Here is a 26,363-nt window from a genome sequence, read left to right as displayed (position 1 = left end):
CTAGTCACCCACAGTGCATCGTGGCCAGTTGTCACCTATGAAGCCGAGTGTAAATTACTGAGCTTTTAAAACTTGAATGCCACTTTCACACACCATAGCAACACTGGACACACAGTTGCTTGGGCACAAATTGTTGTATATTTTATATATCTCAGGTCTATGCAGAGATGACACTAGTTTCTATGTGTGTGACAGATTTTATTCACAGTGCTTTAAAATGTTTACCCTATATTTCAACCCTGGCATGCAGCTCTTTCGACAGATCTGTTTACTTTTCTCTGAGTCCATATCCAGGCTTAACTTATCAAACACAATGAGCATTAATTGGAAATGGACTCACAAAATTAAATGCAGAACAATTAAACACTACACAAATCACTAGATCAAATATGTATTCCCTTTTTATATATCCATTGTTTTTGGGAAGATGTTTCCTTGTTCCTCATTGTGGCCGGGTAACATTAGAACTTATCCATTCTTGTTCTATTTCATGAAAATGACAAACTGGGTAGAAATTCCATACTCACAGTTTTCTGTCCATTCAGTTGAACAGTGAATTGGATAAGTTCTAAGGCTACCTGCCCACAGCACAAGAGAGAGACATCCACTCAATCTTGAGCGTATGGGGCAGGCAGTCAATAGAACACTCCAACTTTACCTGCAGGGTTATTGGTTTCCATTCCAGTACAGGAAACATCTCTAAAACATGGCCATTGCTACAATGAAGATTGCTGATAGATTTCACATTAAGACACAAAACCATGCAAAAAATATTTTCAAGAATATTGCTCTCTAAGCTCTCTAGAGCATTCTCATCTTGTCAGCCTCCCAAAGTTTGTCTTGATTTAAGTAACAGTACTACCCAGAGGTTTTTATAAAATTTTAGTTCCCAATTAACATAATCACATAGAATTGACAGGACAGAAATGGCCATTCAGTTTAACCGATCCATGCCGTGTTTATGTCCAGACTCAACAGGCCATCTGGCCTCCTTCTGTGCTGTAACCATTGATTGATTCCATGCTCCACAAGGGCCTCCTCCCAACCCTCTTTATCTAACCCCCTTCAACATGTCCTTCTGTTCCTCTCTCCTTCATGTATTTCTCTAGCTTCCCCTCAAATGCATCTATGCTAGTTGCCTTAACTACTCCCTATGGTAACAAGTTCTGCATTCTAATCACTCTCTTGGTAAAGTAGATTCTCCTCTTTTCCATATTGGATTTATTTGTGACCATCTTATATTTATCTTAGCTTTGGCAGCCCAACAGCTAAATATAAGAAACAAGGATTCATGAAAGCGAGATATAATTTCATGCCAGATTGGCTTCAAGAAACTAGGAACAGTCTGCACTTGACCAAAGCATTTGGCACCCAAGTCTCCACGCTGGAGCATGAAAATATGAAGAGCAACATTTTCAGATTTCCACAGAAAAGCGCCATTGCAGGAAGAAGCATGCACAATAGTCTCTGTATCAGTAAATGAAGATCTAGGGTGTCCCTACTGTAGCCTATAATATCGTGCATGAATTAGTCTGTACTCCCACTTGAAAACTCACACAGAGGGGAAGTAGATTTGAATCATCAGAAACAATGCAAAGTCAAAGGGAGAGGAGATCTCATATTTATGGCCTCTAGTTCTGGTCGTTCTGCAAGTGGAAACATCCCCTCAGTTAAGAGTGGCTAAGGTGATCATGTAGAACAGAATCATTTTAAGTTTGTTGGGAATAAATTCCATTCAGAGGTTTATAATGCATTACTGTTTTAAAGCAATCTTTTTATTCGATTCTCAAACTGCAAAATAATACAGTAAGCACAGCTTCAGCAGGTAGAGGGTTACACAGAACTGAAGAACATAACAGAGATACATACTCAGATGATAAGTGATTAAACACTAGTGTGGATCAGTAGAACACACTAAGATAGAAAGGGAGGTGCTGCTCCCTTATTGAATATTTCAACTTTAACAACACATTCTATCTCTCAGCGAAAAAAAAAGTGCCAGAAGCATGAATCAAAGTGTCAGGAGCATCAGCAAGGCAATGAAAATTCAAGCACAATATAGTCTTGAGCGCTATGGTTTAAACAAATGAACTATCACCATTATTATTATAACTGCATTAGAATTAGCACAGTTTACAATCCCAACACTGCACAAAGTGGGAGGTTTGCAGTGAAGTGCATGTTCAATCCTCCTCCACACCTCCCAAGAATTTTTCATCACAGGTTAACAGATTTCAAAAGGTGAAGGACATACAACGAACTATGGGCAGAATTTAATGTCCCTCCCCAGTGGTGGTATCGGAGAGGGGGGCATTTAATCAGGCAGGAGCATGTAGGGGGAGTGGGGGAGAACCTTGGCACCTCCCCAACTCCACTCAATTAAGTCTGGGGCAGGAGAGGTAACTTTGGTTGTGGGGGCCCTGGGGTGGGGGGCCCTCGTTCAAAGGCACTCAGTGTCAGATCAAAGGACGTGGCATCAGGAAGGGAAGGGGGCTTCCTCCTTCCCTCCTACCCCCTTTCTACCCCTCCCATGATCCTGACCACATGAATTCCATCCCACCTTCACTCACCTTTGGACCTGGGGACCCTCATTGATTCTAGTCCTCTGATGGGTGCATTATTGGCTGCTGCCACTGCTCCTGGTGGCACTGATGGCAATGGAGAGCCTCCAGCCACTGATTGGTCAGCAAGCGTCAGGAGGCGGGATTTTCACCTCTGGGGTCTTTAATCCTGATGCTAACCACTGAAGTGCCTGATGAGTACTTAATACGACGGGCCTTCCCAACGGATGTAACAATGGACTCCCACCAGTTATCCTGCCAGTGGGCTAGACCCCTATCACAAACATTAAATTCCACCCTATATGTTTTCCTCCATTAACACTTATAAATGTGAAATGTTGTACTGTTTCCCGACTGTCAGAGTGGTCATATAATTAATTGTTTGACAAATGTAATGGCATTTGAACACAATTAAATCAAGTCAAAAATAGACTATTATTCAAGATTATAGCACCATTTAGAAATACTTTTGATTGTCTCTAGTTTCAAAATTTTTACCATGATCATTCCATATTAGAATATTCCCAGAAAATTATTTTGCAAATGTTTCATTAAAGAAAATAAACAAATGAATTTACCTACTGAAATCTGGTAACATAAAGCACAGGCCAGCAATGCCTACATCTAGTATCACCAAACTGTAAACTTAAGACATTCAGCAGCTGAATGTCCCTTTCTCTTTCAGACCTCAACCCCTCAGCCATATGCATTGCAAGAAAGCTATTTAGCGCTTCATGATTCCATTAAATATTCGATAGACAATATTCCCTGCTTATTCCCAGCTGACCTACTGAATTTTGATCAAAGCACTGTATTAATCCCCTTCAGCTGCCGTGGTGTACAGACTTTCCTTTTGCTTTTAAAATATTCAGATACTGTGCAAGACCCAAACTGGTCCACAGCACCCGAAACTGAACAGGATGTTGGTTACTCTTCCTTCTGTTTTTCTTTGTCTCTTCCCCACACAAAGAGGAGCAGCAGTAAGCCAAGACAGACACTAGCTGGTATGCACATGTAAAGGGGTTTCTTCAGCACCAGCTGGGAATAGATGGCACCTGCAGAGTCATAAACAAAGACAGTTAAATGCTTTAGTGTCTGCCTTTTGCAAAGTTCACAGCTCTCTCCTGAACAGCAACTCCAGGCTTTAAAGACAGAAACCATTTCAATAGGCTATATCATGGGATATTTACTTGCTCAAGGAAAATTCCAGCATCTAAAACAATGTGCATTATTTTGCTTTTACAGTTTTCTCACCTTCCCTTTTGAAGATGTCGACTCATGCTGGAATATGGTCTACTTTCTTGTTACCTCTCAGTGATCCTTCATGTCTAAGACCAAACCATAAATCTTGGTAGACTACACAATTGTGAAAGACAACACAACACATATACTTTACAGTGAGATTCACTGGATAACAATTAGGGGTGGGAACCCTGGTTGATATTTTCCTCTTTAGCCCAGAGATGCTGAAGTCACATAGCGCCTTGGATGAGATAAGCTAACAATAGCAAAACAACTTATACTTAGATAACACCAACGTAGCTTCACAGTTGGGTAACAGTCCCACTGTGTTGAGGGAGAATTAGGGCAAACAGTCCAAACCACCTCTAAACAGGTTCACCTAAACATGGGGAAGCTCCCTGTTGTATTCTTTAAAATTTTCTTTTATGCAATTAAGATGACCTTGATCTTAAAAAATACATTTTGAAAAATTACATTCCTTGAATTGGATTTTTGGGACTTCATTCTAAGTATTGTTGATCCTAAAACACAATATCCAGGGATTTCCAAATAGAAAACATGTACCATAGAGTATAAATTGGAAGATGTCCTGTTTAAATGATTAAGTGGTCTGGTCAGACTGCACCTTGAGTGCTGTCTTCAGTTTGATCAATGATATATAAGGGGAAGGTTCACCCTGCAGAGGTGGAGCAGAGCTTGACTGGGATTTTCAACTCTGGCTGAATCCTGATGAATGCTAGGATGGGTCAAAGTTCCACTCACCCTAGTGGATCAACCCGGCCCTGACCAATTTACCTGGGGTCAGGGTTATTTCAATAATGTTGGCAGGTTCCTGCTCAAGTTCCTGCTTTGGCCCAGAAGCCCAGCTGAGGGAGAGAGGAAAATCACTGCAGCAGCTCAGCCACAATGTAACAGGGCCAGCTGCCCTCTGAAGAGGAAGGCATTTGCTTTTAAATTGTGGGTTGGTGGCTACATTTGATTCAACTCCCTACTAGGCCTTTCAAATTTAAATTCCACTTTCGCAAACCATACCAACACTGAGCACCAAGAATGCATTCCAAGCAATATGGCTGCTTGGGCACAAATGACAGGCTGCACATCATCTAAAATGATATATTCCCAACTTATATTTCCTCTGATAACGCTCATCATATTTGGATAGATCCATTCTGTCACTTCCAGCCCAAAATGATTGGAAGTGGCAAGGAGAATGGGTTGATGGTGAGCCTCCAAAGAATTTTTCACCTCTGTCCCCTGGAGTTACACTGAGAACTGGTAAAAGTTCTGGCCCTAGTATTGGAAAACTGAATTATGAAGAAAGGCTCAAGAAACTTGGGCTATTTAACCTGGAGAGAAAGCAATAGGGTTTAATAGTATTAACTAGTTTAGGAAAAGTCAATCTGGAAGACAACTTTGGTAAACCTTGACAGCAGGACAAGCTCAAAGTGGCAAAAGACTGAGTTCAGGAAGTCTTCATAAGGAGTCACCAAACACATGCAATGACAGCTAAGACAGTAGAAGCCAAAACAGAAGTAATTTCAGGTAAAGTTAGATGTGTAAAGGTTTAAGATGTGAAGAAGTGCCTTCCTCATATTTCTTGGCATCTATTTTGGGCGAGTCTATTAATTATTTACACCCCTTAAACGCCAGTTGAGAATTTTGCCCCTTACTTCGTCTAAGTTACGAAACACCGATTTTTTTTTGTGCAATATGCGGTTGAAGACAAATTGTTGCCCTGTTTCTATATCTTTCACAACAGATCAGTATTTTGTGAGTTGGAATATGTAGACAAGTGGTGTAGTTCTCATAAGCAGTGGCCAGTGACATCATTTTAAATTGTAAATTGTTCATACACCTTCCTCATGGAGAAAAAAGGGTAGGCCGGCAGACATGATTCCCTGATGGTATAACTGTCCATCCAGTGTGATACTTCAATAACAGTAAGTGCCCAACTTCCTATCTCTGCTTTGTGATGGGTTGGATTATCTCAGATCAGGTAGAGCCTGACTGGGTTTGCAAGGAGTAGAACTTGGAAACCAGTCAAGGCTCCAGCAACTTAACACTCTCCACCAGCTTCTCCTCGAAGGTTTGCAGGACTTGGCAGAATTCTGGTGGCATTATTTTTAGTCCCTCCATCTTGGCTGTCTGGGGAGGTCTAGTGGTGCAGTGGGTAACGTCCCTACCTCTGAGCCAGAAGCTTTTGGGTTTGAATCCCACCCCAGGACTTGATAGCATGTTGAAAAGATTTGCAGATTGACAATCAACCTGTTTGGCTGGGGAGACTGATACAAAGGGAAAAGAGAGATGTTCAAATTCCAAAAAAGGTACAAAAATCCACAAGACAAAACCTGTACTCTCATCAAAAACTCTGTCTATGATAGAGTTGTGAAATAGGATTGTGCTGATTGTTTATTTGTGCTAACTTTAGTCTCAGGTAAACCATAAAGTATATGTAGCAGTTTATGAGGATATCCTTTCCTGTTAACAAAAAAAGCTTCAAAACCAAACTGAAGTGAGGTTCGCTTCCGCCACCATTTTATCTTCTAGAGTTCTCCTGAAATGAAATAAAGATTGTGGATATCACAGGCTTAAAATGCCTAATAGTATTTTATTCAATTGGTAATTTTTCAGGCCCTCATCCATTGCAAAAATTAGCACACCTAACTCCAAGAAGAACATAACAAAGACAGCTGAAACTGCAACCTAAAACAGTGTTTTCTGGACAGAATTCACAATTATCAGAATTAAACAAACCTGAATTCATCCCTCAGTGTCAAAGAAATTAGTATAAATTCTGCTTCGACACTGGTCAGCCCCGCGATATGTAAGTAAAAAGGCAGGAAATTGCTTGCTGGCAAGCACAGGAGATGCAAATTCTATCTCACATGTCCTGAAACGGGATGAGGATGAATGGCTACTTCTCCCATAGTACAATGGGGAAGACACCCAATTCCCATTCACCTGGAGTGTGCAGGTACAGCACTCAGTCACTAGAGCACTCCGAATTTACCTTGTCACGACAGTGGATTACAGTCCCAAATTACTTATGGGTATATTGACCTTTTTAAGGAAGAAATGTGCTTTTTTACAAAAGACATACAAGCGAAGACACTAAACAAAAGATGGCCAAGAATGTAAAGTAACCACTTTCTGGAAAATTCCTATGTGGATTATACTTGACCAACCATCCCAGAGAGACCATGGAATATCGCACCTAAAAAGCTGCTAAGGCCTACTTCAGACAGAGATGCTTGAAAAGAAGAGATGAAATGCAAAACACTGAACTTTAATCTCCTGTGGTTGCGGAGACAATGGAGACTGATCGCCACATCTCAGCAGAAACCATCTCCTGTTGAGTTATATCTCAGTATGTGGAAATGATCTAAGTTGAAAGACACTCTGGGCGAAAGACATGAATACACTAGGATAAAAACAAAAAACTACTACGGATGCTGGAAATCCAAAACAAAAACAAAATTACCTGGAAAAACTCAGCAGGTCTGGCAGCATCGACGGAGAAGAATACACTAGGAAATGGGTTAAAAAGCTAGCTGCAGACCTGATCTAGTTCTGATATGCTAGTGTGTGTTAGTGAGAGTCACAACAGAAGAAGATCGACTAGGCACCCCTTTGCAGCTTATAGGCAAAGCTCTTTCCTCTCTGTTGCTGGGGGCAAGTCAGCAAAGCCACAATCAAGAAAGGAAATAGGACTACTCCTTCAACTAACCTGCAGAACCAAGTGTCTCCAAATCAACTGCTAAACTGCTAAAGTCAGATCTACTGGAATCATCTACTGGAATCACCCGTCTTAACAGCCTCAACATTTCGCCATCTACTCCTCATGGACAAGCCAAAGGCTGATTCGGATATCCTTTAAATTTTTATTTGGACTCAACTTCTCATTTCTTTGCATATGTGTTAAGTTTTTATGATTTTTTCCTCGGGTTTTAGTAACTAATAAACTTACTCTTTCTTTGACTCAAGGAAGCCTGGTTAAATTGGCTCCTCCTAAAACATAAATGCATTTGGGCTGGGAAAAGGATCCCTTTTAAATTAGCCTTGTTGTGACCAACTGAGGGGGTTGAATAAAGAAAGGGAGCCAGCTCGTTCCTCCTCACCCAGGAGCATAACAAAATTGGGGCCGTTTGGGAAGTTAACAATTTGGGGTATCTCATCCAGGATCTTAACAAATTGGGGGACCTTGCCCAAGGACTGGTCATAACAACCTGCATCATCATTGATTTCCCTTCCAATGCAGGAACCACTTCTAAAATATGACCATCATTGCATCACACACTGCTGATTCCTCACAAACACAGAAACCATGTAAAAAGCTTTTCTAGAATGCACCCTGCTCTAGGCTACTCCTCTAATGCATGACTGCCAGAAAATCTTAGTCCATGCAATAGTTTTATGAAATTCAGAGTCATGATTTAGGAGTGGTCAAAAGGACCATTTACAACAAAACCTGTATAATTTTCTTGGGAATTAATTCCATTCAGAGGTTTACAATATATTACTTTTTTAATGCAATCTTTTTATTTGCTTTTCAAAACGCAGGATGATACAGTAAGCACAGCAAAGCAGCAGGTAGAGACTTTTACAGAATGAAAGAATAAAACAGAGGTGATTCAACTTAAGTCAGTCCACAAATCAGTAAAACACATTATGGTAGAAAGGGAGGTGCTACTTCCTTTTATGAGAGTGTTTGAACTTTATAAGGTATTCTATCTCATAGTGGAAAGAAAACAAGTGCTGGAAACATGGCTCAAAGTGCCAGGAAAATCAGTAAAACAATTAAGACTCAATAGTGAACTTTAAACACAAAAAGCAGATTATGGTTTTAACACATGAACCATCAGCATTATTACAACAACTGTATTGAAATTAACATCATTTACAATCCCACCACTGCACAAAGTGGGATGTTTGCAGGGAAGTACATGTACATTCCTCCTCGACATCTCCCAAGGATTTTTCATCACAGGTTAAAACATTTCAAATAGCACAGTACAGCGAACTGAATGTTTACCTCCATTCTCTTCAAATGTTTTTTTTCCCCAGTGTCAGACTGGCCATACAATCAACTGTCTGATGAATGCAATGGCAATTTCAACGCACCAAAATACTTGTATTTATATAATGCCTTTCCTGATCCCAAAGCGTTTTGCAGCTAATGAGGTACTTTTTGAGGGGTAATCCCTGTTGAAATGTAGGAAACGCAGCACAGAAAGCTCCCACAATCTGCATTATGACAGTGACCAGAAAATCTGTTATAGTGATGCTGGTTGAGTGACTAATATTGAGGACAATAGAGAGAACTCCCCTTTCCTTCTTCAAAACAGTGCCATGGGATCTATTATGTCCACCTTTGAGGACAGACAGGAGTCTCAGTTCAGCATCTTATCTGACAGTGCAGCATGCCCTCAGTACTGCACTGAAATGTCAGCCTTGTGCTCAGGTGTCTGATGTGGGACAATGACCCCATAGCCGTCTGACTCAGAAGCACAAGTGCTGCCCACTGAGCCATGGCTGACACCACTCATAGAGAAATGACAAAAAAGCAAAAAATAGATCATACCCAAGAACACTATAACACCTAGAAATGCTTTTGTCTGTCCCCAGTTTTCAAATTCTTACCAAGTTCATCCCATATTAAATAATTCGCAGAAAATTATTTGCAAATGTTTCACACAGAAACAATAGTGTACCTACTGAAAGCTGGATATATTGTAGGCCAAAGGTGCCTACATCTGGTCATTTCAATCCTGTCAGCCAAACTTAAGCTATGACATTCAGAATCTGAATGTCCCTGCCTCTTCCAAATCCCCACCCCATCTATTCCTTCATTTCTAGCTGCTTATTCCCAGCTGACCTTCTGAAGTCAATGTATTAATCCCCTTCAATAGGTATGTTGTACATATTCTCCTTTTACTTTTGTCCCTATGATAGACAGGCTCTATGCATTATCCAAATTGGTCCCTCACGTCTGGAACTAGTAGTTTTGGTTACTCTTTCTTCTGTTTCTTTCTGTCTCTTTCCCAGATATATAGAAGGAGCAGCAGTAAGCCAAGGCAGGTGGCAGATGGTACGCACAAATAAAGTTCTTCCTTTAGGATCAGGATGGAATACAGCTCACCTGCAGAGTCATAAACAAAGGCAATTAAATACACTACTGCCTGTCTTTTACAAAGTTCACAGCTTTCCCCTGAACAGTCAATGGATGGCCACTCATTCAAAGAAAACTCCAACATTTAAAGCAATGCTTAATATTTTGTTTATAGATTTTCTTTCCTTCTCTGGAAGATGCTGACTCACTTTGGGGTCTGACCCACAGGCCTAAGAACTTGTTATCTTACTCATTCTTTGTGGCAAGATTAGACCATAAGTGTTGGCAGACTTCAGGAGCTCGAAGGACACAGCAAAGCCCAAATGTATAACCAGATGTTCAACACGTATTTTCCGTAACATTCACTGGATAGCAATCAGGGGTGAGAACCCTGGCTTACGTATACAGTCCTGGCTGAGAAAAGCTGATAATAGCAATACAACTTAGGCCTGTGCAGCGCCTTCAACATTGACAGTTGGGCATCAAACCCACAGATAAGTAAGGAGAAGTTAGATGGGGCTAACGTAAAGCGTTATTGAAAAGGTAGCTTTTATAGCACACTGAACATAGGATACTCCTGGTGTACATGGTTCAGTACTACACCAGATGAATATTAATGTCAAAGTGCAAGGGCTAATTAATTCATCACAATCACTTTAGCAACACAGCAGAAGGTTATTTGATAGGGAATGTTTTTTCTGAATTAAGATCAACCATTTTGGAGATTGCGAGCAGCCTTTTCAATTTGCATTTTTATAAATATTAGTGTTGGGAGAAAAAAATTCATAAAATATTTTAATAAAAATTTAATCAGAAAAGTCTTCTGTCTCATAATGGCAATCCTGCACCCTACAGGACCCTTGAAAAGAACACAGGCATGGTGTATCTTAAACAGCAGCAAGCAGATTAAATTCACAGCCTGGTGAGAAACAAGGCACCCAGGCTTCTCTCCGGAGTCATCAGTAGCTGAGTCATTCCAACACTTGCTTTTCCCTTGTAGATGAAATTATAGTGAAATAATGAATCAATTGCTTCGAAGACATTGGACCACTGCTTGATGTATTGAATCAAATCTGCATAGAATCTGGAGTTCCCCTTCAAGAATCAGGTTACATCCTGCACACAAAATATTTCACAATTCTTGCATTCTTTCACTGTGAATCCATATAAGCAGTTAGATTTATGAGAATGGTGAAAGATGGATTTTTATTGAGAAAACAAGCAAAGAGAAATATGAAGAATATGGAAAGGCAATAATTAGTTAAAATCAGAGGGTGAATCAACAATGAAACAGTAACAAGGAACCTGATAACCATCTCAACACAGTGGGACACCCTTTTGGATGAAGTGGTATCTATGAACGTTGCGATAGTGGGACCTCATGAGATGTGATTCTGCAGCTTTAGGATTTGAAGTAAATTTTGAGCTAACGTGGTATTTATTTTGGATTCAGAAATCTTGTCAAAAGCCGCTGTTCAAAAGTTTGAAGAGTTAATCCCGACTCCCTAAATTATATCAAGAACATCCCGTCTCTCTTTTGATCTATTCTGCTTGGTGTTAACAGGCAATTTTATGAGTAGGCCATGTTGAGCTGAATCTTCAGCTTTGTTCAATAAAGTAGCAAACAACCTACTTATTAAATATTTATTTATAGCCTGCTAACAAAATAAATGGTGCATGGATTTATAAAAAGAAGCAATTCTGTTGTTCAGGAAGGCAAGAGTAAAAAAAAAACCATTCTTGTCATGACTGTAATAACCACCCAGCAAAATTTTACATGCAGTTAACAAGTTACTCAACCTCAACCAACACCACCAAACAGATTAAATTGCTCATTCATCTCATTGCTGTTTGCAAGACACTTCTTGGCTCACGTTTGCCTCTGCCCACAAAACTGTGAATACACTTTAAATGTACCTTATAGGTCGTGAAGGACTTAGGTGCTTCCTAAGAGCCTAAATGAAAAAAAAAAGAATGGTGCGAGAGAAATGCAGGTTCTTGCTTTCTTACTTTCTATAAATGATAAAAATGTTTCTGACTCTAGCTGCGGGGCCCAAGGTGTTTAACTGGCCAGGACTTTGCAGGAGAAGTAACATTGAGCACGTCAGCGCTCACCGTTATTAAGGAGTAAATTGCTCAGCAACTTCCACCAACTGTACATATGCAGTTGAAGAAGAAAATCAGGAAGTTGCTGTCTGAGTTGACCTGATCCTCCAGACGCTTCGCTATACCGGTACTTCACCAAGAGGCTCATCAATCACATAACTGGGAGGGTGTGAATTTGCAGTATTTATGTCATAGATGCCCACAACACACCAGTGAAAATTAGAGCATGTCCATTCAAGTACTTTTATCAGCATAGTAATTCAAATAAAAACAGAATTACCTGGAAAAACTCAGCAGGTCTGGCAGCATCGGTGGAGAAGAGTCGACGTTTCGAGTCCACATGACCCTTCAACAGAACTGAGTGTAGTTAGGAGAGGGGTGAAATATAAGCTTATATATATCAGCTTATATCAGCTTATATTTCACCCCCCTCCTAACTACACTCAGTTCTGTTGAAGGGTCATGTGGACTCGAAACGTCGACTCTTTTCTTCTCCACCAATGCTGCCAGACCTGCTGAGTTTTTCCAGGTAATTCTGTTTTTGTTTTGGATTTCCAGCATCTGCAGTAGTTTTTTGTTTTTATATAGTAATTCAAATAACCTCTCGAACTGAAAATTAATGTTTAAAAGTGTGAATTCCTTCAAAAGTTTTACTTTTTCTTTCTGCATCTTTTATCCCTCTCTCAATCCCAGCTTGCTTTCTTTCTCTTTATTTTGCATTTTTTCATGATTTGGTATTGAATTAACTATTCTAACTTACACTACTTGGTTTAGGCAATGGGCAGAATCGTCCATGCCCGCTGGCATCGAGCGTGCTTGGCGGCATGAGCGGACAATATGGCGAGAAGGCCAAAAATCGGTTTCACAATGTCGTGAAGCCAGTTTGCAATTGTCCGCTCAGCGCGTCGATGGCGGGCCACGTTTCCCACTATTAGACGTCGGGAACCTCACTGTAATACATCTGCATATCATTATAAGACTCATTCCCCCCCCCGCCACACTGGATCGTCCACCCACATCAGCGTGATTGCACACCGACATGCTTCACAACTGTACATAAGCGACATGCACCTGGCGAGCTGCAGGTGCTCAGGGCTTCAAGGTTTGTTTGCCCACCTTACTTCGGGCATCACTCGCAATCATCAGCGCCAGGCTTCACAGGCAGCACCACATCACTTTTAAGGGGATTCACGGGCAGGTCTCTACCTACCAGAGCAGCCATAAGGCGGGGGTGGCTTTGTACAGCCGCAGGGCGAGGGCTTGCTTGGGGAAGGAGGAAAAGTGGCCTCAGGCAAGGGAAGAGGCTGCAGGGTGAGGGCTGTACTGTATGAGGGGTATCCCAGGGTGTGTGTGGGGGAACAAGTTGATCGGTGCAAGTGGCCTCAAGATGGTGAGGGCTGAGGAGGCAGTCTCCAGAGCTGATGAGACCAGATGGAGGTGTGAGGGTATGTCTGTGAGAGAGTGAGAGGTGATGTCCCTTAAACGGGCAGTAAGTGAGATGCCAGTGAATGTGTGATGGGCTTGGGTGTGTGAGTTTAGAATGATGAGATGGTTGCCTTACCCTGGCTGCACAGATAAGATCATTCACCCTCTTTCTGCACTGGATGGTTTCTGTGCAGCATTTGCACTGATCACCACTGCCATAACCCACCAAGCCGGAGTGGTAATGTTGCTGCCACTCCTGCGGCCAGAGCGGGGGGGGGTTAGAGGACATTACAAAAGGCCTCCAGAGCGTCCAAAAGGCGCTCAAGGGATGTGTCACTAAACCTGGGGGCTGCAGTCTTCTTGCCTTTCAGAGCCATGTCTTATTTGCAGCAGTCCTGGGCTGGAAGCACTGAGAGATGCGCATGCGGCTGTAGTTTCAACGTGGCACCCGGTGTGACGAAGCAGCGAGTTGATGGCGTGGCAGGCGAAACAGGGCCCACCTGCCATGGAAACAGTGTGTTTCCCGGGAATGCATAATTAATGTAGCAGGTTTGGGGCGATATGGCATTAGAAGCGAGCGGCAGGTAAAATGCTGTTTTACCTGCCCGCTACCGCTCTTAGTCCAAACTTGGAACAATTCCATGCACTGTGTCTCACTAAGGATCCTTTAACCTGATTGGTTAAGGAGACACACCATTGCTTCCCCTTTTCAGGCCCCAGGTTCCCTGCAGAGGATGCTGTGCTGTTTTACCTAATAACCTCAAGTTCCAGTGCAAAAGCCCACAGTAAGTCTGTGGCAAGTGCAAGTTCAACCAATAGTTCACAGCGGTCATTCATCACTGACTGTGAAATTCGAGTTAATGTCATTAGTAATGAGAAACTGAGAAATGTGTAATTTACTCTCAAGTTCTTGCATGTAGCTGGAATTGTTCAATAAAATGTATCACATTCTAAAGTGTATGGATCTTGTTTTGTGCTTCAATGCAGCTTTTAGAAATGGTCAAATGTAAAAGGATAATTGTTCTCCATTAGGGAACCAGCTTTGTGGTGACTAAAAGCTTGGTCAACTGGTTTTAAGGAGAGTCAGAAAGAATAAGAGGGCGTTTGAGAGGAGGAGAGTTATAGGTGGAGAATTCCAGAGCTTAAAGCCTAGACATTGAGGACACAGCTGCCAATGGTAGGGTGAAGGGGTATCCAGAGCTCCAAGAGGTTAGAGTTGGAGAAATGAAGTGTCTTCAGAAGGTTGCAGGGCTGGAGAAAATTTTACAGATAGTGAAACGCAAGGCCATGAAGGGATTCGAATGAGGATTTTAAACTTGAGATATTGGAGAACCAGGAATCAAAATAGTCAAGGGCCAGGAAGGAAAGCTGGGTGATCAACAGTTTGGGGTCATGAGGTTTCATGGACAGGAGGAGCTCAGTGAGGGCCTGAGGGGAGACGGGAGAGAAATGAGAAAACAATGCAGCTTCAAGGCAGGGCAGGGGGAACCTTGGGAGAGGGTAACTTGGTGGGCTAAAGGGAAGGGAGGAATGCAGCAAAGACAGTTGAATGGATGGTCAGATGAATGTTTGTGGTGAGAAAGTCCATGAGCTTCTTGTGCTTGTTCATGAAAGTAAGGTTGGAAGCTGCAGGGCAGTTAAGGACACAGCTGCTGGTACAGAAAAGAAGCTGGGCATTACAGTATCTTTGCTTTCCAGGATGATTTTGCAGTGCTAAGCAGGTTTGGCAGAAAGGTCTAGTAGTGCTTGATGTGTTCCAGTCAGACCTTGCTATGGATGGTTAAACCTGTTATGCACCAGACATTAAGCCTCTTGAATTGAGAGAGTGAAGATAGGGGTCATATCAAGGTAAACAACGAGGCTGAAAGCGAGTAAGGGTTTTACTGGGAAGTAGGTGTAGGTGGGGTTTGATTGAGCACATCAACAATTGTGGCACTATAATGGTAAATGGAGAGGCAACAGTTAGAAAGTTATGAGCTTGCAAAAGCAGTGGTAAATAATTTGGGGGTGAGTTTATTTCCCAATGCAGACATTGAAGGAAGTGGCATTGGAAGGAGATGGATGATGAGGAATAAAAGGCAGTGTTGCAAGTGGCCTTACTTGAGAGTAGTGTAGATGCGTTTCTCTTTAATTGTCTCAGAATCAAGGCAAGGTGTAAAACAGAGCTGTTCTGAAACTCCTCCGCATCACACCAGTCATTTTCCTCCAGTTTGCAGGGTCATGTGAGAGGGCACCTCGTGTGTATGGGTCAGGCAGGCACAAGTAGTACTTCAGGCACACCTTCAACACCTGCCTGCTTGAGACTTTGGGGGCCATGAGGGGATGGTGACTTTCCAGGTCCTTCACCCACGATCCCATCAAAGCCCCTACTCAATTAGTCAATCTGGGGACTTTTTTTTTAATTCTTCAGGGTTCCAGACAGTTTGCATGGCCTTGTTCTCCCTGGTGGGCCCCTAGATGCCTTGTGAAGGGTGGCATGCTTCATTTGCTCAATGTGCCAACTAGCAGTACTATAGGGTTATGGTGGGACAAATGGGGAATTTTAGCCCCAGCGTCTCCACAAAAGAACTTCACATTAAGGTTCTTTATATTAAGGTTAATACATGCTGTTTAAGATGTACAAAATTGAATTACCCAATAGTTGGGTTAGATCTGCAAGGTTGCTGGTAAGGACACTCTAACTGATAATCAGTATATCTAAACTGGGTAGATGGGGAAACAAATCAGCTATTATTCCCACTCTTGATCGGGAAGTATACAAGTTGTTGCTGGGGATAACAGGATCTGCAGTACCAAAGCAAAATACTGCAGATGGGAAATAAAACAGAAAATGCTGGAAATGCTCAGCGAATTTGGCAGCATGTGTGGAGAGAGAAACCGAATTAAGGTTTCAGGTTAATGACCTTTCCATTAACTCTGCTTCTCTCTCCACAGATGCTGCATTTTCTGTTTTTATTTTGGATCAGGATCGGGCTCTGTTTAACCAAACATTCACCACACAGGCTCAGGAAACTGGGGCAAGGAACTAAAGGGCGGTCAGTCTTGATGGATCAGCTCCCCATGCATTTAGGTACAGATACTCTCACTGCGTAAATTATGTTCATTTTTCAGTGTGCACAGACAGGGCTTTTCCAGATTTATCTGATCACCTCTGCGATTTTGGTTAGGTAAGTTACCACGTGCTAAAAGTTACATTCTTCACGTACTTTCCGTTTAAGCTGGGTTTTTATTTTAGTGGTGGGAACTGGTTAAAAACTTCCAGATCTTTTCATTAATGAAAACCACATTTAAAAAAGACTTTCATTTACCAAGCCTCGAAGACTATCTGGTTACGAGAATGCTTGCAATCAGTAAACAGCAATTTCCTATACACAGTAAATAAAACCAGAAGCATAAATTTCATTTTAAAAAAATCAGTGATAAGCATCATGTTGAAATCATCCAACAGTTCATCAGCTTTCCTGTGACTTTACAAAGGTTAAATCATTTCCCACCTAAAATGTTTGGTGGATGAAACAGTGTTCAATTTATGTCATTTGACTGCATGTCTAGTCTCATTAATCTTGGCCGGTTTTGTTTACTGGGTTTCTCTAACCTATTGAAACTGATATCCTGTAAGAAAATCATACTTGAATATTGCATTGATAAGCTTTTTAATTTACTGCCTTTTTAATTTACTGCAACAAGCTTCAATATTGCATTGATAAGCTTTTTAATTTACTGCCTCTAATTCCTCCCACTACCATTCCCAGTAAGGGACCCGTAACAACACAATTCTGTCTTCAGCTACAACATATCTTTAGAAGGACAAGACTAGAAAAGGAAATCATGTTTAACCAACTTATTGGAGCTCTCTGAGGAAGTAACGTGCTGTGGATGTACTGTACTTAGATTTCCAGAAGGCATTTGATAAACTGCCACATCAAAGGTTATTGCAGGAAATAAAAGCTCATGGTATAGGGTAACATACAGACATGGATAGAAGATTGGCTGGCTAACAGGAAGCAAAGAGTAGGTATAAATGGGTCTTTTTCTGGTTGGCAGGATGTAACGAGTGGTGTGCCACAGGGATCAGTGCTGGAACCTCAATTGTTTACAATTTATAGAAATGACTTGGATGAAGGGGTGGATGGGATAGTTGCTAAATTTGCTGATGACACAAAGATAGGTAGGAAAGTAAGTTGTGAAGAGGTCATATGGAGGCTACAAAAAGATATAGATAGGTTAAGTGAGTGGACAAAGATCTGGCAAATGAGTGTATAATGTGGGAAAATATAAAATTGTCCATTTTGGCAGGAAGATTAAAAAAGAAGCATATTATCTAAATGGTGAGAGATTGCAGAGCTCTGAGATGCAGAGAGACCTGGGTGTCCTAGTGCATGAATCACAAAAGGCTAGTATGCAGGTACAGCAAGTAATTAGGAAAGCTAATAGAATGTTATTATTTATTGCGAGGGGAATTGAATACAAAAGTAGGGAGGTTAGGCTTCAGTTGTACAGGGCACTAGTGAAATCACATTTGGAATACTGTGTACAGTATTGGTCACCTTATTTAAGGAAGGATGTAAATGCATTGGAAGCAATTCAGAGAAGGTTTACCAGACTAATACCTGGAATGGGTGGATTGCCTTATGAGGAAAGGTGGACAGACTAGGCTTGTATCCGCTGGAGTTTAGAGGAGTAAGAGGTGATTTGATTGAAACATATAAGATTCTGAGGGGTCTTGACAGGGGTGGCTGTGGAGAAGATGTTTCCTCTTGTAGAAGAATCTATAACCAAAGGTCATTGTTTAAAAATAAGGGGCTCGCCTGTTTAAAACGGAGATGAGGCAAATTTATTTCTCTCAGAGGGTCGTGATTCTTTGTAGCTCCCTTCCTGAAAAGGTGGTGGAAGCACAGTTTTTGAATATTTTTAAGGTGGAGATGAATAGATTCTTGGTGAGCAAGGGGGTGATAGGTTATCTGCAGTAGGTGGGATGCAGATTTCAGCTTACTATCAAATCAGCCGTGAGCTTATTAATTGGCGGAGCAGGCTCAAGGGACTGAATGGCCTACTCCTGCTCCTTGTTTGTATGTTCACCCATTTGCCGTTATTCTGAACTTCCACAGAAAAGCCTCTGAATCAGTCAGTTGAGTTTGGTCCATTACAATTCTGTAACATATGAGGCAGTGGGAACAGCTTTGGTCCATTGGATTAATACAAGAGTAGTTGGAGCAATGCCAGGGCAGCAGGTCCCATCAGCCACTCAATTTCCCTGCGACAACACAAAAGCAAAATATTGGAAATGCTGGAAATCTGAAATAAAAACAGGAAATGCTGGAAAACACTCAACAGGCCTGGCAGCATCTGTGGAGAGCGAGAGAGGCGGTTAACATTTCAGGTCACGACCTTTCGGTTCTGATGAAAGGTCATTAATCTGAAACATTCAGTTTCTCTCTATAGATACTGCTTGATCTATTCAATTTCTCTAGCCTGGTTGGCAGTATTTACCTACCAGACAGAGACAAAGTGCTTCCGCAAACCCACTTGGGAGACACAAGACTGCTCAATGTGCAATGACCCCAGATGTAAATAACGTAACATCATTCCTACAATTCCTGTTAGTGAGTATAAACCTTTGCTAGGCCACACAGGGTGCAGGACACAACCTGACTCTGGTCCAAACACGCCTCCATACACCTGGTGTGAAGCATGCAGTACCTCAAGGTAGGCCAGCCTAAATTCTGGGTTCTTTCAGTATCACCTGAAATACATTTGGTTGAGGGGTGATTCAAATATCACTTGTGATTAGGATGAATGTAGAGGCGACTACAGTCATGTTGTTCAAGGTTTATTAGGAAATAATCTCAAAGATGAGCACAATATGGCAAATATGGTTGAGAAAGAGGAAACCTAAGCTGCTATGTCAGTTAAAGGCTGTAGAGCCAAGCCTGAGGAAGCATTGGAGGCAGCAGTGAGATCAGCCCACAAGGCACCATAGGCAGTGGCCAGGTCCCAGGGAGAAAAGGATTTGGGACCCTGTCACTGGGTAGCTGGAGTTGAGCCCTCTCCACATAATATCACACGGTAAGCTATCAAATAGGGGAACTTAAGTGTTCGAAGTAACATGGGTTGCACGAAAACTCCACACATGAATCCAAAATGATACACCAACAACCAGAGGACTCCATCATGTCATCATGCACCATGACCCCCAATAAACACAGCCATGACCCCGCATTAACACGGCCGTGACCCCAGATGAATACGGCTGTGGCCCCGGCCATGAACCCCCAATGAGCACGGACCCTGGATAAACATGGCCATCACCCTCAATAATCATGGCCGTGACCCTCAGTAAATCCTTTCATAATAACGAAATAGATCAATTAAGATTGAAATAAGATCACATTAAGGCCTTCATCAGCATTCTACTGAATTTGATCCTGGGCACATCAGAAATGTTTCTGTATCAAATCGAAAATGTAAGAGGTAACCCGGTGTTTGTTTTATTTTTATTTTACTTTTATTAACACTCAATGAAAATTTACAGATGTTTTGAAAGAAAGAGGTTTTTATTCCGGCAGTTGAAAGTTTAAATAGGTCACCTGCAGCTACAAGGCAGGGATGGAAAATACTGCTATGTAAAAGAGACAGAGGGCGGATTTGACTGTGTCAAATTGGCAGTGACTCCAGAAATGGATTTTTCCGTCATTCAGGAGCCAAAGAAACTGGTCTGCTAGCTTTTTTTCCTTTGAGCACCATCTGTTAACATGAAATTAATGCTTTGCAATTAAGCTCCCTTGATGGATCAGCTGGTTAATGCAATGCCTTAGTAGAAATGTTCCTGGTTTAATCCCTGACTGGGTTTAGTTTTCTGATCTCAGGCAGAGCTCTACAAATGGCCTCATTGTTGCCAGGGCTCCTGTTCCTGATTGATATCCCCCAGCCCTACAAACGAAGAATGTACCTTGGGAAAAGTCTCGGAGGGATGCATGGAATTGTACATCAGCGCAAGTCAGCATCCTAATGAGGCTGAGGTTGGGATTAGATTAAAGATTTAACACCAAAGAGATCATTATGGCAATGTGACCTGTCACTAAAGTCTTTGCTGATGGTAGAAAGAAGAAAAAAAATTGTTTTTTTCTTTAAAATGATGTTGGCTGACAGATACATATTGGCAGCGACAGTGCAGAGAACTGCCCTTCTCTTCTTCGAAAAGCTGTGGTATATTTTATGCCCTCTCAAGGGAGCAGCTTGGTTTAACATCTCATCTGGAAGAAGGCGTCTCCAACAGTGCAGCCCTCCCACAGTACTACAGATTTCAAGCTCAAGCCTCTGGAGCGGGGCGTGAAGCAGGGTTCCTGGCTTAGAGGTGAGAGGTGAGAGCACTGAGGCATGACCGACACTGTAGAAACAGAGAAGAGAGCGTGAGGTCGAGATATAGCAACTGTGCAGTACTGATGTCTACCTCCTCTCCAGCAGACAGGCTATTTTCATACCAGACAGCACCCAGCAAGCCTGGCCAAGTAGGTGGGTTCTCAAACTTCAAGTTATACACAGGATTTTTAAGAACTATTGTCGCTACAGGTCAACTATGGGGCACTGCAGGCTTAATGCGATACATTGAGTCTGGTGGGTGTCTATCTGCACTTTCAGGATTTAAGTGTGTGGTCTACAATTGCATCGTCAGAAGCTGCTCAGACTATAATTTCTCACAGGAAGCACAGCACAAAGTGAACTGGGCTAACTGCTATCCTGTGGTCCAACCGAAAACCGTCACACACGTTGTCATCATATATTTGCACGAACAGCCCGTAGTCCCAGCTAGACAGTCAACACTGTTTACTCTGAGTGCCAGGGGATAGCTTTCTGCACTCCCCTACGAGTCCTGGACTGGGACTCGAATCCAGAGCTGCTGGCTCAGATGCAGGGGCACTACCCTCTGCATCACAAGATCTCCTCCACCACAAGGAGGAATCCATTATTGGAAAAGGACCACTCTCCCACTTTTTTCAGGCAACACTCCATTTTTGGAGATCTTTTTGCAGCGACTATTTAGTTTCAATGGACGGAATCGTCCCTGCCCGCTGGCGTCGGGCGTGCTCGGCCGCACGAGCGGACAATATGGCGAGAAGGCCAAAAGTCGGTTTCACAACGTTGCAAAACCAGTTTGCGATCGTCCGCTCAGCCCATCAATGGCGGGCCGCATTTGCCACCAACAGACATTGGGTACCTCATTAATACGTCTGCATATCATTATAAGGCCAGTCCGCAGGAATTATCCCCCCATGCAGGATCATCTGCCCACCTGAGCGAGATTGCACACCGACGTGTTTTCACAACAGCATACATAAGGCAGGCTGCACTTTGAGGGAAGCTTGGAGGTAAACATTGCGCAGCGCTCACCCGGGTTGCCTGTTGGACTTCAAGGTGGAGGCGCATTGGAGGCATGGGGGCAAGGGCTGCCCTGCAGTTTAGGCCACTTGGGGGTGGGGGCAAGGGCTGCCCTGCGCTTGAAGATAGTGCACAAGCACGTGCAGGGTGGGAGTTGTGGGGGGGGGAGTTGTGGGAGAGGGAAGCAGCCACGCAGTAGGGCAAACCTTATATAAAGTGACTATTCCTCTGCAGCTAAGACAGTTCAGACACAGCCACATTGACATGTGTGGAGTCAAGCCTCTAGCTCATCTGCCCAGTCAAGCATCGCAGAGGCATGAAAGTGCCACCAAGTGCTCCAGAGCTTTTCACCCCTCGGGCACAGACTGCAAACTAATGAGCATATTAGTGGACTACAGAACAGTTGGATGACTGCGCATGTTGTACAATCTCCTCGCTAAAGCTGGCCATGGAGCAGTCACTGGTGGAGGTGCTAACAGCCCCTTGCAATGTCATCATCCCGGTTTGGACCAGTCTCCCCCATGGTTCAAGCTAACAGTACAGCCTTGCAGTGTGAGTTAGGAGAATGCCTGCGCCTGAGCTGACAGCATGGCATGCAGTCCAGTGGGCAAAGCTGCTGCCAATCAGTCAGGTGGAGTGGGGAGGAGGTGGGTGGGATCTCGGGCAGCCATGCAGCGCACTAAACTCTGGCCATCCAAATGGTGGCCAGCAGACTCCAGGATGCATTAAGGAACCAAGAGAGTATACCCTTTTAGTATACCCAAGCTAACCCACAAGTCTCTCTCTTTCATCCTGCAGCAGGAGTACAGCAGGAGAATGGAGCCTGGTGAATTAGCTGTATGTTTCGTGGCTTACAGGGAGCAGAGACGACTGAGAAGAGAGCGACAAAGCCAATTGGCTGTGCAGAGGGAGGAGCATGATGCTCAGGAAGAAGGGGTGGCTGGGGCTCCCGTACATGTCACCGAAGAGCCACAGCGAGCCATCGTTGGTTGGCGCCTAGATAGACTCAGGGTCTATAGATGCTGCCTTTCATTCCTGCAGATGACCAACAACCAGTGTCGCTGAAGACTCCTATGTCTAGGGAACTGGTCGGTCACATCTGCCAGCTACTGCAGGATTTGGTGTGAAGGGGACATGGAGGGCATCCACTGCCAGTGGCCATGAAAGTGACCACGGCGCTCAATTTTTAGGCCATTGGCTCCTTTCAGGGCTCCACAGGTGATCTCTGTGGGATATCACAAGCCTCCACCCACAAATGCATCCATGGGGTCACAGATACCATCTTCATGAGGGCACACAACCTTGTGCATTTCGCCTAAGGCAGCCAGGATGCAAGAGTGATTGGATTTTGCCCAATTCTCAGGTTTCCCGCAGGTGCAGGGTGCAATCGACTGCACTCACGTGGCGCTCAGATCTCCGTCGCAACAAGGGGTCAACTCTGTCAGCCGCAAGGGCTTCCATTCACTGCATGTGCAGCTGGTATGCGACCACCACGAACACATCCTGCAGGTCTACGCACCATTTCTAGGGAGTGTACACAACTCCTACATTCTCAGTTGGTCACAGATCCCTGATGTCTTCCAGGCTCCACAGAAGCTGCAGGGTTGGCTCCTTGGGGACAAGGGCTACCCGCAGAGGACATGGCTGATGACACCCGTGCAGCAGCCTCAGACTGCAGCAGAGTGGAGGTATACCGAGGCTCATGCTGCAACTTGCAACTTGGTGGAGCAAACCATCAGGATGTTGAAGATGAGGTTCCAATACCTGGAGGGGTCTGGTGGAGCTCTGCAATGTAGCCCACAGAGGGTGTCACACATCATCGTCGCTTGCTGCGCCCTTTACAACCTGGCGCTGGAACGGCAAGAGGAGCTGGCTGAGGAGATGGAGGAGCTGGAGGTCTCCTCTGATGAGGAGGACGTCGGCGGTGATGAGGGTGAGGAGGTCCGTGAAGGCGACAATGACAGCAATGAGGCCCTCGCACTAGCCAGACAAGGCAGGCATGCTTGGGAGGCCCTCATAGCTGCTAGATTTGTGGAGGATGATGATGACATGCAGTGAGTAGACACCATAGATCCTCACATTGCATCTGTGAATGATTGACTCCAGTCTGGCTGATGGCAGCGCCAATACCCTCTGTGAGAATGCTCCTGTCATGGAGACACAGTGGAGGCCCCAATACTCCTTTGATTGCAGGAAGATGATGATGACATGCAGTGAGGGCACTCCATAGATCTTCACCTAGCCTCTGAGAATGTCTGACTCCTGTCTGGCTGAGGACAGCTCACTTGTGCTCTGTGATCAGGTTCATGTCATGGAGATGCAACCATGAAACTATAAAAGCATCTGATCCTTTGCTCGCCTTCAGCACCTGACCCCTTCAGAAGCACAGCGTCACCGGTCACAGGTGCTGAAGACATGGGGGCCAACTCCACCTTAAAGGTGCTGAGAACACACAGAGAGAATGATGGAACTCTGTGACGCCTGCCCACAATATTCTGGCAGCAATGACAAGCACCGTCGATGTGCAGACATCAGTGATGTGTCCAGGGAGTGTGAAGCTGGACCATCACTTCGGTCTGAAGGCTGCACAGAGCACAGGGAAGAGGCCCTGGACTGAGACACCTGTCTTTATCTTGTGCAGAAAGGTTTCACATCTGAGTGACATGAACACTGCTCATCAGAACAAGGAGCCATAGGCATGGAGACATTCTTGGGAGTTTATTTACAATAGTGAACATTATGTACAAGTGATTAACACCTGTGCCCAGGCTGTGCTCCTACATCTTCTTAACGCATTTTGTCTTTTGTTTTTGCAGTTTCCCTTTAAGGGGCAGCTTTTTACTTTGTCCCTTGATTTGTTAATTTAGTTTATTTGTTTTGTTACAGAAGAGTTACATCTTCTTAACCTTCCAAACTTTGCCACTACGTCTTGGTGCTCCCTGGACATCCACAGTGGAGGTGCAGCCTGCTGCCTGCAACGCCCTGTCTGTGATTACCTTGGCGGGCGTCCCCTGGAGCGCCAAAGTCTGGAGGGCCCCTGCCTGCTTTTGGGGTCCTGCTGTGTGGCAGTGGCACCCTCCTTGACCTGTGGAGCTGGAGCTGCTGAGGTCACAGGAAGAGGGATTCAGATGGGCCGGACCCTCCCAGAGTCACCTGGATGGATGGCTCCAGGGGTACACCTGCAGATCCTCCTCCCTAAGGGTGCCCGAGGGCCCCTGGCTGACTTCTTGGGAAGGGGTAGCTGGAGTGAGATCGGGCTGATCCGCACTCCTCTCGTATACACAACTGTTGGAGGCCAACTATGGCATCAGCAACAACAAAAACAGAATTACCTGGAAAAACTCAGCAGGTCTGGCAGCATCGGCGGAGAAGAAAAGAGTTGACGTTTCGAGTCCTCATGACCCTTCAGCAGAACATGAGGACTCGAAACGTCAACTCTTTTCTTCTCCGCCGATGCTGCCAGACCTGCTGAGTTTTTCCAGGTAATTCTGTTTTTGTTTTAGATTTCCAGCATCCGCAGTAGTTTTTTGTTTTTATGGCATCAGCAAAGTAGTTCAGCCCGCGCAGCAGTGATGTCCTAGAGCAAGGTCTCCATGGCGGTCGCCATCCTACCAGTGTTGACCTTGGTGCGTTGGCATGCCAGCGCTATCACCTCAGCCTGAAGGCGGACGGACTCCTCCATCATGCCTTGCAATCTGAGGAGTGCAGCGGACATCCCTTCCTGATGTTCCCGTGCTTGCCTTTGAGGCTCCAGCAACTGTGACATGATCGAGTCCAAAGGCTCATCATCTGACTTAGACTCAGCAAATTACTGGCCTCCAGCAGTCCTCCGAGAGCCGTACATCTGGGAAGTACCTGCTGTGGATCAGAAAGTGTTCACCAGATTGTGATCATGAGGTTACTGTAAAGCTAGGTCCCACCGAGGTGTGTGTCTCTGCAGGGGTGGAGGGTGTGGGTGAGCACTGTGGCAGGACTTCAGGGAGGGTTTCAGCGGGTTTCCCTTCTGAGTTTCCCTCGGGGCTTGATTGCAGGCCCTAGATCGTAGACTCTCTTGGTTGTTTCTCAGATGTGCCTGCAGAAGCAAGGGGGTATAATTAATGTATGGCAGTGGCTTGTGAAACAGGGCACATCACTCATAGCATGGTTATCTGAAGGATGTTGCATTGCTAGATCCTCATTTCGTAGAGCACCGCCGACCTCACCGTCAGCACAGGAACGGTCCAGATCCTCACCGGCCAGCTGGATGGCTCTGTTTTTAAAGTCCATGAGGACCTTGATTTCAGGCATTCCTCCACCAGCTGTGACCTCTCCCTCTTGTTGTGTGCCAGCTTGTCCTGCATAAAGATAGATGGAAAGAGTGTAAGCAGGATGCCTGCCAGGCCAGATGATAAGTATGCCTGGCATGTGTGGGTGGTAAGCGGTCCCATGGACAGGTTGAAGACAATGAAGATGTGCATCAGAGAGTGAATGGTGATATCCCTTGAACTGGCAGTGAGTGAGGGCCCTGTGATCATTCATCCTCTTGCGGCACTGGGTGGCTGTCC

The 26,363-nt window shown here is 44.1% G+C and overlaps 1 protein-coding gene across 2 annotated transcripts in view; it reads right to left on the bottom strand.

The window, feature by feature from the left end:
- Nucleotides 1–1,753: 1,753 nt before the first annotated feature.
- The window catches only part of LOC144695901 (transmembrane protein 35B-like), a 57,794-nt gene continuing 33,184 nt past the window's right edge, over nt 1,754–26,363 (bottom strand). Inside the window, exon 3 of one of the 2 annotated variants that reach the window (XM_078566981.1) lies at nt 1,754–3,616. In XM_078566981.1, the coding sequence (XP_078423107.1) occupies nt 3,489–3,616 (128 nt within the window). In that variant the 3' untranslated portion in view covers nt 1,754–3,488. Of the gene's footprint in view, nt 3,617–8,319; nt 9,943–26,363 lie in introns of those variants that run through there. The other variant, XM_078566980.1, reaches the window with a different exon arrangement.

Source organism: Cetorhinus maximus, chromosome 21 (genome assembly GCF_964194155.1).
Source record: "Cetorhinus maximus chromosome 21, sCetMax3.hap1.1, whole genome shotgun sequence".
Classification (NCBI taxonomy): Eukaryota; Metazoa; Chordata; class Chondrichthyes; order Lamniformes; family Cetorhinidae; genus Cetorhinus; species Cetorhinus maximus.
Note: the sequence above shows the minus strand (reverse complement) of the source record. Positions and strands in the feature narration are given on the sequence as shown.